The sequence below is a fragment of the Microtus oregoni genome, unplaced genomic scaffold, assembly GCF_018167655.1.
Source record: "Microtus oregoni isolate MIOR12 unplaced genomic scaffold, Mior012 000000F_ref0000247, whole genome shotgun sequence".
In the NCBI taxonomy this organism is placed as follows: Eukaryota; Metazoa; Chordata; class Mammalia; order Rodentia; family Cricetidae; genus Microtus; species Microtus oregoni.
This window is the reverse complement of record NW_024543059.1, coordinates 14,378,284-14,399,219: the sequence shown is the minus strand read 5'-3', so window position 1 is coordinate 14,399,219 and position 20,936 is coordinate 14,378,284. Positions and strand designations below refer to the sequence as shown.

The following is a 20,936-nucleotide window of genomic DNA, read 5'->3' as shown; positions in this document are numbered from 1 at the left end:
CAATCAGACTTCTCTGCAAGAGTAGCCATGCTCTTAACTACCAGAACCATCTCTCTAGCGCCACTTTTTTTTCTTGTGTGTGTACACATGTATGTTTGTTCCTGTATATATGGGTGCACATGTGTGTGTGCCTGTGAAGGTCAGAGGTCAATCAACCCAGGTGTTAATACTGGGTTCTACCAAATGAGCTTCATTCCCCAACCCTTCTGCCCCTCCCCCACCTGATGGCGGTTTCCCTTTAGACAATCCTATTTGGTTACTTTGCAATTTTGTTGCTGTGTGTCGAGAAGGGGATCTTAGAATTTCGAAATCTAAAGAGCTTTTTTACTTAAGAGCATATTTCACTCTAAAGATCTTGTTGTCTTAGATGGGATCTCTCACTGGGACCTAGAACTTCCTGATTAGGCTAGACTGGCTGGCTAAACAGCCCCAGGGATCTGCCTGGGTCAGCTTTCAGGTCCGGAACTGGGATTAGAAGCCCAGACCGGCATACCCAGCCTCCTTGCTGCTGTTGACCCGGTGCTGAGGACTGAGCACGGGTTCTCCTGCTTGTGTTGCAAGCACTGAACTGACTGAGCCTTTTCCTCCACCCAGTATTTCTCCTCGGAAGGTAAACGTGGATTCTGGGCTGGCAAGAGAGCTCAGTGGGCAAAGGCATCGCCACAGAGCCTGCAAACCTGAGTTTAATCCCTGGGACCCACGTGGTGGAAGAAGAGTACCGACTCCCCCAAATCTTCCTCCGAGCTCCATTGGCACATCCTGCACACATGCTAAATTAAAAAAAGGAAAAAATTAAAGTAACTTCAGGTTAAGGAAAGGTCACTTTCCCACAGCTCAGTTCTCTGAGAAACCCCCACCTCCCTCTGAAAGTCCCAGTTCAGGAGGGGAGCAGCTCCAGCTTTGCCATCTGCCTTCCTCGTCTGTTCTTAAAAGGTCCCCAGCAGCCACCAATGAGCTTTCTCCTCTGTCCCTTTCCCACTGAACAGAACTTAGTGTCTGGCAGTGAAGACAGTATGTGGGCACTTTCTGTTTTCCCGAGAGCTGAAGATGCAGAGCTAGCCTTTTATAGAAGCTATTCTTTAATCCGCCTCATAGGCCCTTCCTATGAGTGTCTGGTAATGCCTCTCTAGAGCTTGCTGCCACCATTCAGAGCTGTGTGTATCTATAATGTCTGTTCCGGTGGCTGTGACCAAGTAAGTTTATCAATCCTGCATTTTATTTTCCTAGTACAGAGGCGTTGCACCTAAGAATTTAGCTATCTGTGGTAGGTCAACACTACCACAAATTTTTATATATTTGTAACAAAATTATTTTCTAGGAAACAAAAGACAAAATTTAAGATCAAAACACTATACTTATTTGTATGTGTGTCTTTATGCCCTTAGCAGCTGTCCTGGAACTTATCATGTAGATAGGCTGGCCTCGAACTCAGAGATCCGCCTGCCTCTGCCTCCCAAGTGCTGGGATTAAAGGTGTGCGCCACCTCTGCCTGGCTTTCCTTGTAATTTTATTGCTGCTTTTCTTCCTTTTGTATTTATTTATTTTAGCTAGAGAAGAATTTCATTAAAGAGAGAAACAGTGGGGCCAGCAGGCTGTAAATCCCGGCTGCTGTTGGAGGAGAGGGATGGAGAAGAGGAGGAGAAGTCTTGCCTTGGAGTTAGGGACCGAGAAAGCAGGCAGGTTAACAGTGGAGGGGGGTGAGCCACTGCCAGGGGGCGATAGGGCAGTCTTCAGAGAAAGGGAGGGAGTCCAGAGTACAGGACAAGTATGCTTAGGGTTTGGGCCGGTATTCAAAGAAGAAAAAGCAGAAAAAAAAAGAGAAAAATCAAAGTTTGGGGGCTAGAGGGATGACCCAGTGGTTGAGAGCACATCCTGCTCTTGCTGAGGACCATAGTTTAGATCCCAGCACCTAGGTCAGGTGCCTCGCAAGTGCCTGTAACTCCTGTTCTGGGGGACCCTGCCTGCCCCCTGCCCACAGATGCACCTGCATACACATAATTACAAATAAAAAAAGTCTTTCTTTAAAAAAAAAATCAGAGCCAGACAGTGGTGGTCAGGCCTTTATTCTCAGCACTCAGGAGACAGAGGCAGGTGAATCTCTGTGAGATGGAGGCCAGCCTGGTCTACAGAGCTAGTTCCAGGACAAGCTCCAAAGCTACAGCGAAACCCTGTCTCAATAACAACAACAAAAATCAGAGTCTCTTATGTATTTATCTTCTGTGTAGGGTGGTGGGACATTGTGTGCCCCCCCCCCTTTAGTAATAGGAGAGAGAAATGCTTGTTGGTCCAGGAATCCAGGGCTCATTGTTCTTCCTACAACTGCCAGCAAATTGTTCTAATTCCCAAATACTCCAGAACTGCCCCCACCTCTCTCCATCCTAACACCCGATGCATGCCACCAACCCCCTCCCTAACTGAGACCTTAATTAGTCCACTGGTGCACCGGTCCGGATCCCAGCAGGAAACAGGTGGCATACTCAAATTTGAAGGGAAGTTAATTAAGAAGCAAGGTAGAGCTTAGGGATACCGCGGCTCCTCTGGGGGCTAGTTACAGCAGGAATCGTTAGCTTGAGGCCCCGAGATTGTTTACTGCCCTGGGCTGCCCTGGGGAGAAGTGAGTGTTTGGAAAAGCTGCCTGATAGGGATCCTGGGTAGAAAGAGGAGTTGGCAGAACAAACCCTGGGCTCTCCAGTTTCCTAGAGATGCTTCCCATCAGCCAAGCCCTGCCTGAGACTGCAGGGGGCAAGAGATGGGTGTCCACGTGCAACCTGCGAGGGTGCCTTTCCAGGGTGGGGGTGAGGGTGGCAACTGACTCCTGAGGGCTATAGACACCAGGAACAACCTGTCTGGAGTCCCGCCTCCAAATCTGCACACCCTTCAAATTTCTGAGGTAACTCTCTGAGCCGTTCTTGCTCCCCACTGCCTTCAGAAGGGACTCAGTGGTCCAGCACAAGCTCCGGAGATATTGTCCACACTTCTTCCCAACTGGGTATTCCCTGACCGGTGGACAAGGCTGGAAGCTCAGAGGAATGAGCCGCAGGGAAGGTTCACACCAACTGCAGAAGAAGAGTCAGCAAGATGGAACTGGAGAGGCAGAGATATTCGGGAAAGCTAGGCGGCACCAAGTTCAGCAGGATCTTGACTTCTCAAACCTGCAAATGCCTGGTTGAGCTTTATTTCCTCTTTCATAAACTACATCTATATAAAAAATGGTTTTGTTTGTTTGTTATGAACTCACAAAGTGTTTTTCTCCTTAAGTATTGTTTTTAAATGGTAGCTCATGCCTGAGCTACCACTTGGAGCCTGAGGGGGATTGGAAGTTCAAGGTCATCCTCTGACACGTAGTGAGTTTCAGGCTAGCCTAGGCTACAGGAGACCATCTCACCACCCCCAAATATCTCTATCTCTATCTCTATCTATCTATCTATCTATCTATCTATAGGCCAGGAGTTTATAACGATACTTTATGTTTTAGACAGGGTCTTGTATGTGATCCTCCTGCTTCAGCCTCCTAGGACTGGGAACACAGCATCCTGGGTCATTGAGCTGCTATATTCAGATGTACTTATAGCGATTTGTTGTTGCTGGGTTTTGTTGTTTATTTGCTTTTGAGACAGGGCCTCATGTACCCTAGCCCTCAAATATTCATTTTTCAAAACGTGCATACACACAAGGGTCAGGGGACACGCGAGTGTCACAGCACATGCGTGGCGGTCAGAGGACAACTGGCAGGAGTTAGTCCTCCTCCTACCATGTGGGTCCCGCATAGCAAACTCACTGTCAGGGTGGCAGCAGGCACCTTCACCGAGGAGCCATCTCACAAGCTCTTATTTTTCCAGTTACTTTTCCGGTTTTCCCGCCTCCATCTCCCCAATGTTGCGATTACAAATGCGTGCGTGGGCCTTTCTGAGGCGTGATGGTGTGCGCCGCGGAGCTCCGCTTGGCCTGCTCCCTTCCTGACTCACCGCTATTCGCTCCCCGCCGAGGAACAAGTCGGTCAGGAAGCCCGCACAGCAGCCATGGCTTTCAAAGACACCCGGAAGACGCCCGTGGAGTCCGAGGTGGCAACCCACACGCTCACCAGCCGCAACGTGAAGTCGCTGGAGAAGGTGTGTGCCAACCTGATCAGAGGCGCCAAGGAGAAGAACCTGAAATTGAAGGGGCCGGTGCGCATGCCCACCAAGACCCTGAGGATCACTACAATAAAAACACCTTGTGGTGAAGGCTCCAAGACGTGGGGGGGGAGGGGGGGGGAATCGTTTCCAAACGAAAATCCACAAGCGCCTCAATGACCTCCGAGATAGTTAAGCAGATTACATCCATCGAGTACTGAGCCATTGCAGATGCCTAAGTCAACTGTTTTAATAAATAGACTTAATCGGTTAAAAAAAACAAAAAACAAAAAACAAAAAAAAACAAATGTGTGTGTGGTGTCTGGCTTCTGCAGTCCCAAGGGCTATATGCAAGCTAGGCAGGCCTGCTCCGAAGGAACCGCAGCCCAGCCCCGTTCATAATGATTTCATTTTACACAAAGCTCATTGGTTATTTATTTATGTATTTATTTATTTTCAGCATTGTGCATAAGTATATGCATATGTGTATGCACAGCCTGGGGGGACCTGAGGAGGGCAGAGAGGCATCAAGTCCCCTCATTTGTCACTTTTAAAATATGGTAATGGGGAAGGGACTAGAGAGATTTCGCTGCTCTTCCAGACGATCCGAGTTTGGTTCCCAGCATCCATATCAGTGACCCAGAGCCACCTGTAACTCCTGCTCCAGGGCATCTGACATCCTCTTCTGCCTCCCCAGGCATCTTCCAGTATGCGCACCTGCACATATGTGCATACATGAACACAGGCACATATACACATGTATAAAAATAAAAAGCCAGGATGGTCAAGGTGGCAGAGGCAGGTGGATCTCTATGAATTCAAGGTCAGCCAACCAGGTTAACACAGCAAGACTGTCAAAAAAACATAAAATAAAATAAAATAGGAATTCTGATGTTGTTAACTCCTAATAAGAAATCTAGCCAGCCGGTGTTGTGTGCACACCTTCAATCTCAGCATTTTGGAGGCAGAGGCAGGCAGTTCTCTGTGAGATCAAAGCCAACTGGTCTCAAAAGCAAGTTTCAGAGCAGCCAGGGCTACATAGTGAGATCCTGCTTTAAAACAAAACAAAAATGCCGGCAGTGGTGCATGCCTTTAATCCTAGCACTCGGGAGGCAGAGGCAGGCAGATCTCTGTGAGTTCGAGGCCAGCCTAGTTTACAGAGCAAGTTCCGGGACAGGCTCCAAAGCTACACCAAGAAACCCTGTCCTGAAAAACCAACCAACCAAAACAAAACCAAAGCAAACAGAAATCTATGCAGTCAATCACTTCTCGGCCTTTTGGCTAAGGGGATGTGACAAAATGGAGTCAGCCCTTGTCAGTGACCACCCAGTCCTCCTGAAGCAGGTGAGGAACAGACACGAAGCTCTTTTTGTTTGGCGGAGGCAGTGTGCTGTGGATCCTACCCAGGGCCTTACATGGGCTGAAAAGAGGCTCTTCCGCTGAGGCGAGGCAGTGTCAACTCTGCCGGGAAACTTTGTCACGCATGAGTCAAGCTGGCAACACCGAATCCAACGCTCAGTGTTTCCGTCACCCAAAGATAAGCCTCCGATGTGCCAGGGGAAATTCTGAAATATTCTGCCAGGTTGAAACTGAGCGACACACAAAGATGTGATAAGAAACCCAGGATGGGACTCTACCTAAAGGTCTGTCACCAGATCCCTGCGAAGAAATGACCCAACCGGAGAATTTCTAGAGAGGGGAATTTCAGAAACAGGTCAAATTAGATGTAAGGTGTGATCTTGTTTGGCAAATGTACAAACCGTTTGGATGTTATAAGATAATAAGAGTGGGGAAATTTAAACACAGACTACATGTTTGGTCATGTGTGTGCATGGACGTGTGTATGTGTGTGCGCACATGTGTGTATGTGTGCATTTGTGTGTGCACGTGTCCACATGCTGATGGAGACTGCGAGTCAACAAAAGGTGTCTTTCCTCGCTTGCTGCCCACCTTTTATTTTTGGAGACAAGGTCTGTCACCGGACTTTAAGTTCATTGATTCAGCTAAATTGGCTGGGGTTACAGGCACTTTCTGCGACCCTTGGTTCCAGGGATCTGAACCCTGGTTCTCAGGCTTGCCTTGCAGGCACCTTACCAGCTGAGCTCTCTCCTCGGTCCTTGTCTGGTGTTTTACTTATTTTTAGGTCTAATAATGCTGTAGGGATTCTTGCTGGCTTTCACTCACTCTCTCTTTCTCCTCTGTATCATCCCCTGGATGCCAGGAGCACGCCTCTCGTTCATCCCCAGATTTGGCAAAACGTCTGTTGGAAAGTAAGATTGCTCCCATTGAGAATCTAAGTCAGAGACACATCCTAAACATTTACCTATCAGGGACTGCCAAAATAACCATGGGGAAGAGGGGTGGGGTGGGTCGGGGGACGTAACTGAAGCGAGTTTGACATGAGGGGCACTGACGGTTTTTGAGGCCAGATGGCTCAAGTTCATGATGCTGTTTCCTCTTAGACGGTTGTGGTGTTCCATAATAAAACAGTTTAGAGCTGCTGTCACTAGGAAGAAACACCGTGACAAGTTGGGGAGGAAAGGGTTTGTTTGACTCACACTTTCAAGTCTCGCCTCGTCACTGGAGGAAGTCGGGAAGGAACTCGAGCAGTACAGGAACCTGCAGGCAGGAGCTGGTGCAGAGGCCATGGAGAGGTGCTGCTTACTGGTTTGCTCCTCGTGGCTTGCTCAGCTTGCTCTCTTAGAGAACCCATGACCACAAGCTCAGGGATGGCACCACGCACAATGATCTGGACCCTCCTCTATGGATCACTAATTAAGAAAATGCCTACAGCCTGATATTAGAGACATTTTTTTCAGCTGAGGCTCCCTCCTCTCTGATGACTCTAGTTTGTGTCAGCTCCCCAGTACAAGTGTTATTTCTTTTTTCCCAAAGCACCTCCAGCATTTTGCCTTGTGTCTGCTATCTTTAAGTCAAGGGTTACATTACCTTGAGAATCTTGACGAAGCCCCTAATCTACCTCCCAAGTCCTACCGAATGTAATGGCTGGGTTATAAATCTTTTCCCATGCCTTTAACCCCAGGACATGGGAGACAGGCAGGCAGATCTCTGAGTTAGGGGCCAGCCTGTTGGGGTTCCAGGACAGCTGGGGCTACATTGAGAAACCCTTTCTCTAAAAAGAGAAACAAAACAAAAAAATAAATCCTTTTCCAAATCAGGTAATGTTTCTTCCCACCAAGTGCTTTTCTGGGTGGTCGAGGCAGAGCTGGGGATGGATCCAGGGCCTTGAGCATGTTAAGTAGTCCGCCTTTCGCTAAAACCATATACAACTCCCAATGGAATGGTGGAGCCTAGGGGCCTGGAGAGATGGTTTAGCTAAAAGCATTACCCTTGCAGAAGACCCAAGTTTGGGTGCCACACCCACGTCACGCAATTACCTCCAGCTTCAGGGGCTACCATGCCATCTTCTGGCCTCTACGGGTATTTGTACACTCATGCACATAAGTAAAAATATTTTCAAAAATCAATTTAAAAAAAACTGGTGGAACCTAAGCACGTTATTATTTCTGCTATAAGCCCTTGGGGTGAGTTATCTACTTGTTTGTTTATGGTTTTTCGAGGCAGGGTTTCTCTGTATAACAGCCTTAGCTGCCCTGGTACCAGCTCTTGTAGACCCGGCTGGCCTTAAACTCACAGAGATCCACCTGCCTCTGCTTCCCAAGTGCTGGGATTAAAGACGTGCACCACCATTGCCCGGCTAGAACTAAGGATTCTTAGAAAACCTTCACTGATCTCAAGAAGTGAGTTCCAAACAGCTTTCAGAATTATTAAAACAGTCCCCTTTGATTCTTCTCTGCCATGTGTGGTTAACATGTTTTATTTGCCGCATCTCCCAAGCCTTTCAGAATATTCAAGAAACAAAAGCAAACTTGTACCACTTCCCAGTGGATTCGGATGAAAACTGGCAACAAAGTCAGATACGACTCTAGGAAGACACTGGAGGGGAGCCCGGCCGGGTCCCCGAGGACCCACACTCTGCTCAGCTATTATGCTCAGTCACTGGCTGTGATCAACCCTACCTCAAGGGACTGAAAGTTTCTGAAGCTGGAGATTTGCACATTTAACTGGGATTCTGATTTGCTTTGTTTGTTTGTTTTTTGTTTTACGAGACAGGGTTTCTTTATGTAACAGTCCTGAGTGTCCTGGAACTCACTCTGTAGACCTGGCTGTCTTTGAACTCACAGAGATCCGTCTGCCTCTGCCTCCAGAATGATGGGATCCAAGGTGGGCTGAGCCACCACTGCCCAACTCTGATTTGCTTCTTATTTATTTCATAGTTATGGTTGGTTCAGCCTTAATAATAATAAAGGTAACATGCAATGATTTTTCTGGCTGACTTAGTAACTTTATGGCCACACACACACACAACTCTAATTTTAAAAACCCATTAATTTATTCACTTGTGTGTGATGCATGGCACACATGAAGGGGAGAGGCCAGCTTTTGGAAGCTGGTTTTCTACTTCTACCCTGTGGTCCTGAGGGCTCAAACTCGGGTCATTAGACTTGGAAGCAGGTGCTAGGCAAATCCGCATCACAGAGCTACAGACACCCAGCCCCCAAACTTCGCATGGGCACCCGCCATCTGTAATCCCATGGTTTTGCTGAGGTGAGGAGAGATGCTCTGAAGTCAGAACTGTCCTTGGCAACATGAATCGGATGCTAATGTCCTACTGAGACCATCCCAAACCAACCGACAAAAACAAACCACTTGTCAATCTTTAAGTCAAATGTGTGGAAGAAGATATAAGGTTTCCTAAAATCTTTTTAGGGTTAAATGGGGGGCACCCCCAGCGGTTCTGAGATGGCCATAAGCTGAGGGATGACCTTCATTTTGCCTGAGTCAGTTCCCTGGCAACTTTACTGATTGGATTTTGCCTGTGGTTAATCTTGTCAGTTTGACTGGGTTTGGAATCACCCAGAAGACACAGCTCCGAGTGTCTTTTCCCTTTTGTTTCCTGTGTGTGTGTGTGTTTTGCCTGCATCTGTGTCTGCATACCACATGAGTGCCTGGTGCCTGTGGGGCCAGAAGAGGGCGCTGGATCTCTGGAACTGGAGCTACAGCTGGTTCTGAGTCGTCACGTGGGTACTGGGAACTGAACCCTGGTCCTTTGCAAGAGCACCAAGCGCTCTTTGGTGCTGAGCCCTCTCTCCAACCCCTCTAAGTATATCTTTGAGTCTCCAGAGAGATTTAACTGAGAGGACCCACCCTGGGATCTGACGGGACCTTTTCATGGGCTCTGGTCCTGGCCAGAATCAAAAGGGGGAAGAGAGAAAGCCAGTTGAACAGACATTCCCTTCTCTCCTTCCTGGTTGGCATCACCAACCATGCTGCTCACAGCTGCTATGCCCTCTGCCATGGTGCACTGCACTCCCTGGAACTACGAGCCAAAATAAACCCTTTCTCTATATAGTTGCTTTTAGTCAGGTCACTGCAAGGAATAAAAGCATGCATTGCTGTCCAATTCTCTGTATTTAAGGGGTCCCCTTTTAGTACCTTGACTTCTTTGCAGGACAATGTAGAACACAGGCTAACAGGTCTCATGTTCCAATAACCAGCCTGCCCGATGGCACCACGTGTTTCAGAATGAGAAACCTGTGGCTCATCCTGTGTTGGTTCCTTCCATAAAGTCCCCGGTCAGGGAAGCCATGTTCTGACCCCGACATTCGTCCTGAGGGGGTCACTGCAGCCAAGCACACAAAGCATTCCAATTTGCCGCTTAAACTATTGTTTCTATCACATTGCCACCGATCTTGCACATCTGCCTAGCTTACAACCATATAAGATACTAGAGACGTGCATTCTTATGTAAGATTGTGTGAGCATTGGTACCCACTGCCTGGTACTCATGCAGAGGCCAGAGGACCTTGCCTTCCACTTCGACACAGGGTCTCTTGTTTTACTGCCTCATGTGCTAAGCTCATGAGCCCTCCAGCTTTTGGAGATTCTCCTGTCCCCACTTCCCATCTCACTGCAGGAACACTGAATTAGGTATGTGCTACTATGCCTACTTTGATGTGACTTTCTGGGGATTCGAACTCAGGTCTCCACACTTGTGCCACAATGCTTCTTCCACACTGAGCCATGTTTCTGGCATCATTCCCTGTTCCCATTTATTTATTTATTTGACTGCTGATTTACTTTTTCCATATCCATCTCACCCTAGTCAATTCTGGTGACTTACGTATAACAGGAGCCTCCAGGGAACACACTCTCCATGTGTGCTTAGTTCCTGGTGTGCTGTTCATAAAATAAGAAGGCATTTTAAAACCTTCAGGCTTTAGCCCATCACAGTTCAGTGGCAACAGTCTGTCCCTCGCTACGTTTCTTATGTTGAGGCTACTTTAAGCATAATACACTTTTGAAAGGCTAAACATCTTGTTAAAATAGTTCATAGTTGGGGGCTGGAGAGATGGCTCAGCAGATAAGAGCACTGGTTGCTCTTCCAGAGGTCTTGAATTCAATTCCCAGCAACCACATGGTGGCTCACAACCATCTGTAATGGGATCTGATGCCCTCTTCTGGAGTGCAGGTGTACAAGCAGAAAGAGCGTGCACGCGCATGCGCGCACACACTGTGTGTGTGTGTGTGAACTCTTTAATCAAAGAGCTGGGGAGACGGCTTAGAAGGTAAGGCACCTGCTACCAAACAGGACGACCTGAATTCCATCCCCGGGACCCATGTAGTGGGAGGAGAGAACCAACTCCCAAGTTGTGCTCTGACCTCCATACCCACAAAACAAATATAATTTAAAAGTGGTATTCTGTGGTTTGAAGGCAGATGTGGTTTGTTCTTTTTAAAAGCGACTACAAAGGGGAGTGGTGGTTTAAGCTTACGCTAGCTAACACTGTTTAACAGGAACTGCTAACAATGACAGAAAAATAAACACAAACAGGGACAAATGACCTTTTATTCCATACAGAGATACAAAGGCAATTGTATGTAGCAACAGTCTGACGGCCAGTCCAAATTCTTGGGAGGAAGTGAATTCATAGCAAATGTCATGATGGCTGGTCAGAGAGAAGGTCAGGGGGCGGAGGGAGCCAAGACAGACGGCGGCTAATAAATAACACACGTGCGCACGACTCCGGTGTGCCAAGCTGAGGCTCGCGGGTGACCTGTGCTGCTTACAGCAGGGCTCCACCGCAGCCATGGGAAGGTCTCCGAGGGCGCGGGGCACAGTTCTAGCTGGGCATTCAGGGAAGCAGCAGCCTTCCAGTTACGGGGACACCAGAAGGCACTGCCATCTGGACTCGTTACTGTCTTGGAGGTGGCCGATGCGACCATGTTCGTGATGGGCATTCTTTTTAATAAAACATACTTGGAATCAGACATGGCGGCGCATGCCTTTAATCACGGCACTTGGGAGGCAGAGGCAGGCGGATATCTGTGAGTTCTAGGGCAGCCTGGCTTGCAGAGAATTCCAGTATAGCCAAAGTTAGAGACCCTGTCTCCTGTCTCAAAAAAAGGGGGAGAGAAAGAAAAGAAAAAAGAACACTGTATACACCTGTAGGTCCTGTTTGAGGTGGTGCTGGTTATAACAGTGTCTCTTCTATTTTTTTTTCTCTCTCTCTGAAATAGGGTATGGTTATGTAGCCTAGGCTGGCTTTGACTTAGTGATCTTCCTGCCTCGGCCTCTGGGCACTGGGACTATAGGCATGAACAACCACACCAGCTTGAGCATTTTCCTTTAACCTAAAGACAGTATTTTCTGAGAAAATTATGTTCCAAAACCTAATGGAAAACAGGGTCACTGGTGGCAGATTCCTTCCCCAGCACCCACCGCTACCTGTACCCACTCATGGAGGCCCATGTAGACTCCGAAGGACACTTTTCCAAGGCTTATACTTGGAATAGGAACATGCTACATATCTGTCACTAATTAACCACGGTGGTGGGGAGGGGCTAAGACAGGGTTTCTCTTTGTAACCATCTTGGCTGTCCTGGAACTTGCAGATCAGGCTGACCTCAAATTCAGAGATCCACCTGCCTCTGCCTCCCAAGAGCTGGGGTTCAGGGCATTTGCCACCACCTGGCTATCTTGTCACTAACTAAAATGGCTTATTGGCTTTCGATATACATCAGTAAACTCGGTAATATTAGTTTAAGTTTTATGCTTTATGCAAGACTACTAAACCAAAACATCGAAGAAATTGAAGGCTCAGTAGTATGATTTATCTATCTTTTTGGATAAACAGATTTTTTTAAGTTTATGACTTTTAATCTAAGAGCAGGGGTTTCCAAATTCAATGCATGAAACTGAACAGTCTTTGTTGGTCAGCGCCTGAGGGTCCAGGGTTCTGGGAATAAAAGCACAAACGTGGCGGCAGAGGAGAGTGGGAAATGGGTGTGGACTCCCAACATGACATGGATTGGCTGCTGTTGCTAAGATATAAACCCTACTGTAGCCATAGAGAAGCTTCGGGAATTCAGATATACAGATAACCCAATAAGAAACACCCCTTTCTCAGGGTATTCTAAAGCATTTTACAAATCTTTAAGATTCCTATTGCTCACATCTTAAGAAATAAATTTATACTTTAGTAAGGCACTCTTGGAATACAAATAGTTTTAAAAAACATTACATTTCGGGCTAGGGTAAGCCATCCCTTTGTGGGAGGGAGGGAGCGGACACTGTCCCTGAATGGAGCTCAGGGCACTGCTCCAAGCGGGTGCCTCGGCTGGCTCAGTGTCTCTAAATGGCCGGCTATGATCGTGGGGTTCTCCTTCACCAGGAAGGACTATGCTAAGAGCGCTGCCCAGATTTAATGGCGAATTCAAAAGCAGCTGCTCTTTTTCTCCTGAAGCTGCTTTATATGAACAGAGAACAGTGACTTGGAATTAGCTCCGCCCACAAGGGCAGCGGAACGGAAGATGTCACAGTCTTCACCCACTGATTGCTCGCGTGGGTCATCCTTCACCGTGAATCTGATGCGCACGCGCTATTCACCTGCCAGCTTTCACTGCTAAATAAGAACTTGAATCCCGCCATCCTTATAACTAAGTAAAACACACACCACCTAGGAGACCCTAACAGAATAGGGTTGGGCGGGGCTCCACTCTTTCCTACATGGTGGAAGAAAATGAGGGAAGCGGGATGGGAGGTGTAATTTGAAGCCTGAAATACAACTTCACTATTAAAAGAGGACACTGAACGTCCCATCGGAGGGAGAGGACTTAAACACGGGGCTTCAGGAGTGTGAGATGGAGGCACCGCTGCTTCCAAGAAGTAATGGAGGACCCTAGAAGGGCAGCAGTAAGGCATTGTCTTTTTTAAATTCTTTGGGCTGGCAGCAAAGGACCAGTTACTTCCCATAGAACTTCTTGTTGAGAAGGAAGATCAGGAGGTTGACGTTTACTTTAGCTCTGTCAAATAACTTCATGACCGCAACCCCTTCATACTGTAGCTGCAGCAAGTCCTGTTTGAAAAGGAAACATTTTAACCGTCAAATCTGGAACAAGAAAAGGAAGGGCCCCATGAAGGGAGGAGCCAGGAGGGGCGAGGCTGTGGGGAAAGGCTGCAGGGGAGGCAACAGACAACGCACGCCACGCCAAGTGCTCACTGTGATGGGGGCAGAAGGCAGGCAGGGGGAGAGGAAGGGCAGCCGATTGTGTGAGGAAACAGCATCCTGTGCAGAAGTCTGAGTGCTCACAGAAGGCATTCTCCTGTCTGCCAGACCACAGCAGTGTGAAGCGGGGCAGGGAGAAGACACAGAGGAGTAGAGCGTGGGGGAGGCCCTGGGTTTGATTCCCAGCACTGCAAAAACAACAGATCAATCGACAGAACTAGGAGGCCTATGAGACGGCGCACACACAAAGCCAGAGGGGTCTGGACCCTGCTTATGAACCCTCCCAGTTTTCTGATGATTTTGGCTTTGGATTTTGAAGATGGCTTTCATTACACAGCCTGGCCTGGAATACACACTTCATCCGAGAGCTTCAGGTCCACGCCTGCGCGCACCCACCTGATAATGCAACATGAAAGTCTCCATTTGAACTCCCATGAACTTGGCTTTTACTTCAAAGTCTCCAACTTCTTCTGTTGGACCGATTTCAAAGATAACATTTTTAAACCTGTTGAAACACAACACCATACGGGTGAGCGCCACGTTTTCAGGTAATGATACTCTCAGGTGGGGGAGGGGACATCGGGGCGCCTGGTAGAAGGTATAGGACCAGAGTTCTCCTGCGGGGGAGGCACCATGGGCAAGGACATCCTCCCATGCCCTCTGGGAGAGAGAAATGGTCTCTTCTTCCAAGAAGCATTTGCACTCTGCTCAAAGAGGACCCACAGGGAATGACACACCGACCCAAAGCGATGATGCCAGGGGCTCTTCCCTGAAGCTACCGTAGAAAGTTAGTCATAAAAGGAGATAAAGGAGCAATATGTGGTGGCTCACACCTATAATCCTAGCACTCAGGAAGAAGAGGCAGAGGCAGACAGATCTCTGAGTTCAGGGCCAGCCGGGTCTACAGAGTGAGTTCCAGGACAGCCAGGCTACAGAGAGAACCCTGTCTTGGGAGCAGAGGGAGGAGAGCGATTGCACAGACGTCTGAGGCTAGGGAGAGCTGACTGGGTAGAGAAGAGAGAGTCGGCGAGAAGCAGAGGCTTTGGCGGACAGAGCACATGTGCACACTTAAGCGTGCCAAGTACATGCTGCCCCAGGACAGGAAGCTTCACAGTACCGGCAACAAGTAGGGTTACACTGCTCCCCAAGAGAACAAAGTGCATCACCTCACACTTCCAGGTCATGGAAACACAACAGAGAGCCACCCAGGTGTGCAAGAGGACACCAAGGATAAAAGACCACCCACAGCATCTGTGCTCAGAAAGTCAAAATGTGAGGAACCACACGGTCCTCCCCCCACTTCTGGGCATACGCCGGAAGACCTGGCTCTCGCAATAGCTTAGAAGCAGAAACTGTGACTGTCTATCCGTGCATGAACGAGAAACAAAATGTGGTACAGACAATGGAATATCATTCAGCCTTAAAATTAAAAATGAAGGAAATCCTGTCATGTGGTTAAATCTCTAGGACATCATGCTAACTCAATGTCCAAGCCAGTCACAAAAGCTAAGAAGTGCACGGCTTCATGAATGTGAGGTAACTAATGCAGTCACGTACAGACCATGAGGAGCATAGCAGGGCCCGGAGGCTGGCCAGAGGGGAACACAGGAAGGGAATGTGCCAGATGAAACCCTCCTAGCAACGCGAACCCTGAACTGCACCCTTGAAAATGGTTACAACGTGAACTCTATGTTGTGTGTTTTTGTACTAGTTTTTAAAATGCCAAGGCTGCCAGAGGACACTGGGTCAGAGACCTGAACTATTTTGACCTGGGGCAAAGCAAGCCGGGCTTCCTGGAAGGATGCAGCTGCTCCCTAAGTGGAACCAAGCAAATGCTTTGTGAGGGCACGCATGGTGGTTTCAATGAGGCTCATGTTTGAATGTTGGGCACCAGTAGGTGGAATGGTTTGGGAAGGATTAGGAGGTGCGGCCTTGTTGGATTAGGCGTGGCCTTGTGGGAGGAGGTGTGCCACTGGCTTTGAGATGTCAGAAGCCCACACCAGGCCTAGCCTTGCTCTCTCTCTGTCTGCTTTCTACCTTGTGGATCAGAGGTGACTTTTCTGTTAATGCACCAGTGCTGTGCCCGCCTGCCTGCTGCCGGTGTCCCTGCCACCATGATCATGGGCTGACTCTGAGACCAATGCTGCCTTTTCTTTTTTTTTTAAAAAAAATTTATTTATTTATTTATTATGTATACAATATTCTGTCTGTGTGTATGCCTGCAGGCCAGAAGAGGGCACCAGACCCTATTACAGATGGCTGTGAGCCACCATGTGGTTGCTGGGAATTGAACTTAGGACCTTTGGAAGAGCAGGCAATGCTCTTAACCTCTGAGCCATCTCTCCAGCCCCCAATGCTGCCTTTTCTAAGTTGCTGAGGTCACTGTGTTTTGTCACAGCAGTAGAATGGGAACTAAGAGAGTATATCTTGATCAGACACAGAAGATGAGGGAACGGCTTCCTGATTCTAAGATGAGAGATTATGATGGGGCGTGTACACATGCTGGTGTCAATGCCTGGGATAAATGGGAAAAAGAAATTCATTCTCAGGTGTCCTCAAGCTTGACTGCTAGAGTTCCGTCCCTGGGACCCACGTGGTAGCAGGAGAGAACCAGCTCCTGCAAGCCGTCATCTTACCTCCATGTACACACTGTGGTGTATGTGTGTGCACACAGGTAAAATAAACATAACTTAAAAATGCATTCTCTTCTTATTGCCAGGCTAATGAACTGCTTGTAAAACCTAGCTCTGCACATTAAAAACATATATAAAAGAGCCACCTAGAAAGAGAGTAAGAATAATAAGATAACAACAGGATGAATTCATATTTAAAAAAAAGTTTCTAAAACAAAGTTGAAATGGAAATATTCCGGGAAGAAACAGCTCCATAGGAAAATGCTACTTCCCCAGCTTGAGGACTTCAGTTCAGATCCCCAACATCCCCGTAAAATAAGGCTCTGGGCGCAGCAGTGCATCCCTGCCTGTAAGCACGGCACTGGGAAGGAGGGCGGTGGACACAGGCGGAGCCCAGGGGCTTTCTAGCCAGCAGCCCAGCAGGACTGATGCACTCCAGACTCAGTGAAGGTCTGAGCCTCCCAAAATAAGTGTGAGGGGAACAGGAAGAGGGCACCTGACACTGACAGGCCTCCATGCTCACTCACGTGTGCGCGCGCGCGCGTGCGCACACACACACACACACACACGCACACACACACACACACCAGCACATACACATGCACAGAAGCAGGAAACACTCACTGATTTGCTTGGAGGTCCTCAATTTCCAGAAGAACTCCCTTTTCATGTAGCCTTGCTGCTGTGTATTTCAGGGAAATCTTTTTGCTTTTCTTGCCTTTCATTTCCCTAGGCTTTTTGGAGACCCTGTGAAGGGAAATAGAGACCACATTATGAGGACTTCAATCCACTACAAGTCTTAGACATCGTGGAAGTGAGGACAGACTCTTTCACTGCACTCTCGAAGAGGCTTCTACTTCTTCCCACCCCTCCAACAACCCCGGGAATGACTTCAAACAGAGACTCACTTGCCCTTGCTGGCCAAGTTATCCAAGCAGGTTTTGATGTAGCTCTTGTAGTAATCCACCTGCTCTCCATAGAAGGTAGCCTTAGAGTTCAGAGCTGCGTACGTCTGCTGCAGCTTCACCAGCTCGGCTTTCCTCCTCTGCCTGTACCTCCGCTGATTCCGGATATCCTGGGGCGCAATCATAGAACTTAGGGAGACAGGACAGGCAGCCTGTGCCTCTTGAACCAGCACCCTTCACGAACTCTACAACCTAGCTGGGCTGAACTCAAACATGCCAACCGTTCTTAGTGGGCAGCGACCAGCTTTCACAACCTAAATGAAATCCAGATCTCATCGGCCTGTATCCTCTGGCAACAGGGAGCTGTGTGCTCAGGTTTTTGTGTTTTTAGACTTTACTTACAAAGCTGGTCTAAGCCTCAGAAACATGCTGTCCTGAGAGGGAAGAAAATGAACCAAGTTCGTAGGTGCAGACAGCATTATCTCAGTGAAATTAGAACTCCGGGCCCTGGCTTGGGGAGATTCACACAAATCAAGTGTATATGTTCTGTAGCTATTGTGGGAAAGGCCTGCATATGAGCTGTACTGTGGTCTAAGTGGCTACTGTCTGTTCACGAGCTCCTGGAGTACTGACAGTAAACAAGGCTGGGCCACCGCTGTCCCTGCATGCAGTACCTTGGCAATGTCGTTGATGAGTTCCTGGTATTTGTTCTTTGGGTCCACGGTCCCAAGTTCCGTTAGCTTCTTTAGGCCAGTCTGAATTTTCTCCTTCTTTTCCTGAAGGCTGAGGTTGTTGTCCTCCTTCACGGGTTTCGACTTCTTCATCTTGTCAGGGGTTTTGGCATCCCGGATAGCGCGTCTCTGCATGGCCCTCTGATGCTCAGCTTCCTACAGATGCAAACAAGAACACTGGATAAGTTCACCATAGCAGCCCTAAACTTGGACCCCTCTAGCAAATCTGCGCTTGGATGCAGAGTTCTCACACTCACCGCAAACTCCCTCCCTCTACTAAATGCCAAACAAGGAACAGCATCAAGGTGAAATCTCTCATTCTGCCTAGCAGAGTACAGCTGTGAGTCTGGATGCTTGGCCTCCTTGACACTAGGTGTAATCAGGAAACTAGATTCCATGAGCCATGAAATCTGTTATCTTTTCCTAGCTTGATTTGGGATGTTGAAGTCACTGTTATTTTATTCAAAATGTGGCTCAATATAGCTACACAAATTAACGCAACAGCAGTGCCCGGCAAAAATCTTGCCAATTGCCCCTGACTCGCTGCCTGAGCTGAAGCAGGCTCCTGCCCTCTGCTCTCAGAAATGCTGCAAACACGCGTGGTGTCGTATCAAGGAACCCCTCCTCACACTCTGCCATGCTTTCTTACCCTTTCCCTTGCTTTTTTTTTTTTTTTTTTTTTAAACAAAACAAAACACTGAGACTAGGCTACTTGCCAGCTAGCTCAGGCTGGTCTTGAATTTGGTAATCTTCCTCTCTCACCCTCCTATGGAACTAGGATAATATGGAGTACTTCCAGGCCCACCAGATCCCTCTTTAACAATGTCAGTCTTTTCTGACCTTGGCACCCACGGCTGTCATCACCATCTCCTCACCCAGTCTGAGCTCTGGAGTTCTAGATAACTCCACCGTCAGAATTGTTTTTTTAGCAACCCCCTCTCCATCTTCACCCCAGATTCACTGTATTCCTCCCTCGTTGGCCCCAGTGTTCCTGTGGATTTTCTTGTTTTCCATCACAGCCAATCCTCAGTGTGGCTTGGGCTCTGCTGCTTGCGTCTTGACTTCCTGACACTCTGTTCCTCACTGGCCGCCACCTCGAAAACTCTGGGGTTTTGTTGTTTTGTTTTGTTTGAGATGGAGTCTAACTGTGTAGCCCTGGGTGGCCTGGAACTAGCAATGCAGACCATGCTGGCCTTGAACTCACAGATATCTTTGCTGAGATCAAGGCCTGTCCACCAAATCCAGCAACTTCTGGTTTGTTTCTTTTTAACTTTTATGTGCATTGGTGTTCTGCCTGCATGTGTGTCTGTGTGAGGGTGTCAGATCTTGGAGTTACAGACAGTTTTAAGCTGCCATGTGGATGCTGGGAATTGAACCCAGGTCCTCCCCCTGGAAGAACAGTTAGTGCTCCTACCTGCTGAGCCTACTCTCCAGCCCTCTGGCATTTTTTGTTTATTGAGATAGGGTTTCTCTATGTAACAGTCCTGGGTGTTCTAGAACTCACTCTGTAGGACAGGCTGGCCTCGAATTCAAAGATTCACCTGCCTCTGCCTCCCGAATACTGGGATTAAACACGTGTGCCACTACCACCTGTCCCTCTCCTGGCATTTTTATAATTGATACTATAGTTAATTTCGAAGGGTCTCACGGTTTCAGATGTATGTATTACAATTTTCCTAACTGGTCTTTAAGTGTGGAGCCACATCCTGTACTTTTACAGACATAACCAAGGTATCCATGCAATTACAGCTATAAGATAGGCATTCAATTCCTAGACAGACTGCTCTGCCCCGGATCAAGTTCTTGTCCACCCCCTCTCCTTCCTCTCTGTTTCTCTCGTCTGTGAGGGTGTTTCATGTCCGAAGAACACTTTCTGGACTCAGAAGCCACCAACTTTCTTAGTCAGATGAGCCCTAATTATTACTGTCCCAAAGTTAGATCCATGCTCACCTTAGAGGCCCATCCCTTCCCTGTACCCCTATCCGCCATCCCCAGGGATGCTCCTACCATAGAAGATCTTATCCAGTTTAGGGGGGACAGGTATGAAACCTTCGTATACCTGTTCACTGGTGGCCGGTGTCTCTAGGATCTCAGTCAGGGTATCTCCTGGCTGGAACCGGATGACATCCACAATTAAACGTTTTGTGCTGCAATGAGATAGGAATTTCGTTTTGTTTGTGGAGACAGGATTTCTCTGTAGCTTTGGGGCCTGTCCTGGAACTAGCTCTTATAGACCAGGCTGGTCTCGAACTCACAGAAATCCACCCGCCTCTGCCTCCTAAGTACTGGGATTAAAGGCGTGCGCCACCACTGCCCAGCGAGATGGGAATTAGTTTTAACATGGCTGTGAGTGCCACCTCCTCGTCACTGGATCTAAGCAGTAGCTGAAGCACCGTCACCACCACAGTGCCTTGTGACAGCACCCACAGGGGCAGCAGTTACTGGCATAGGAGCAAGGAGCTACAACAGGTGGTACAGGGAGGGTTTCCAAGATTGCAGTTGTCTATTAGAAAGGAAGCCCCGTGCCAAGCACAACGCAGGGCGGTGAGTGCTGTGATGGGCAAGGGAGGCCAGGATGGCGCTGCAGGTGAACTGGGTTCCAGGCCACTTCCTCCTCCCTTCCAAAACTTACTTCAGTAAGATGGTCCGAGCGTCCATCTCTGCATTCTCGTCACCGGGTACGTCAAACTTGTTGGTCAACGTGAGAGACACTTCTGTCTTAGCCAGTGCCTCTTTGTTGGGGTCATTTAGATTGCCGCAACTTTCCCCTGTAGTTTTGGGAGCGTAGAGAGAGTCAATGTAACAAAAAGACACTTTGGAAGGAACACAATACAAATAAACACCATGCAGGTCAGTGACTTTTGATGAAGGAGCACTAAAGTGTGGCAGGCAGTTCTTACTGAGGAGCGGAGGAAGATATGCCAAACGGTTAAGCAAAAAGGTCCACAATACAGTAACTTCATAA

General features: G+C 48.2%; 1 protein-coding gene and 1 pseudogene across 1 annotated transcript in view; one reads left to right on the top strand and one right to left on the bottom strand.

Annotated features, from left to right (window-relative positions):
• The first annotated feature begins 4,019 nt into the window (after positions 1–4,019).
• Positions 4,020–4,333, top strand: LOC121452238 (annotated as a pseudogene).
• A 6,696-nt stretch (positions 4,334–11,029) lies between these two features.
• Positions 11,030–20,936, bottom strand: part of Iqgap1 (IQ motif containing GTPase activating protein 1) — a 90,322-nt gene continuing 80,415 nt past the window's right edge. Inside the window, exons 32-38 of the mRNA XM_041663679.1 lie at positions 20,604–20,739; positions 20,031–20,118; positions 17,915–18,127; positions 17,244–17,410; positions 16,960–17,082; positions 14,099–14,207; positions 11,030–13,552 (exon numbers count right to left, since the gene is read on the bottom strand). Coding sequence (XP_041519613.1) covers positions 13,439–13,552; positions 14,099–14,207; positions 16,960–17,082; positions 17,244–17,410; positions 17,915–18,127; positions 20,031–20,118; positions 20,604–20,739 — 950 coding nt within the window. The 3' untranslated portion in view covers positions 11,030–13,438. The remainder of the gene's footprint in view (positions 13,553–14,098; positions 14,208–16,959; positions 17,083–17,243; positions 17,411–17,914; positions 18,128–20,030; positions 20,119–20,603; positions 20,740–20,936) is intronic.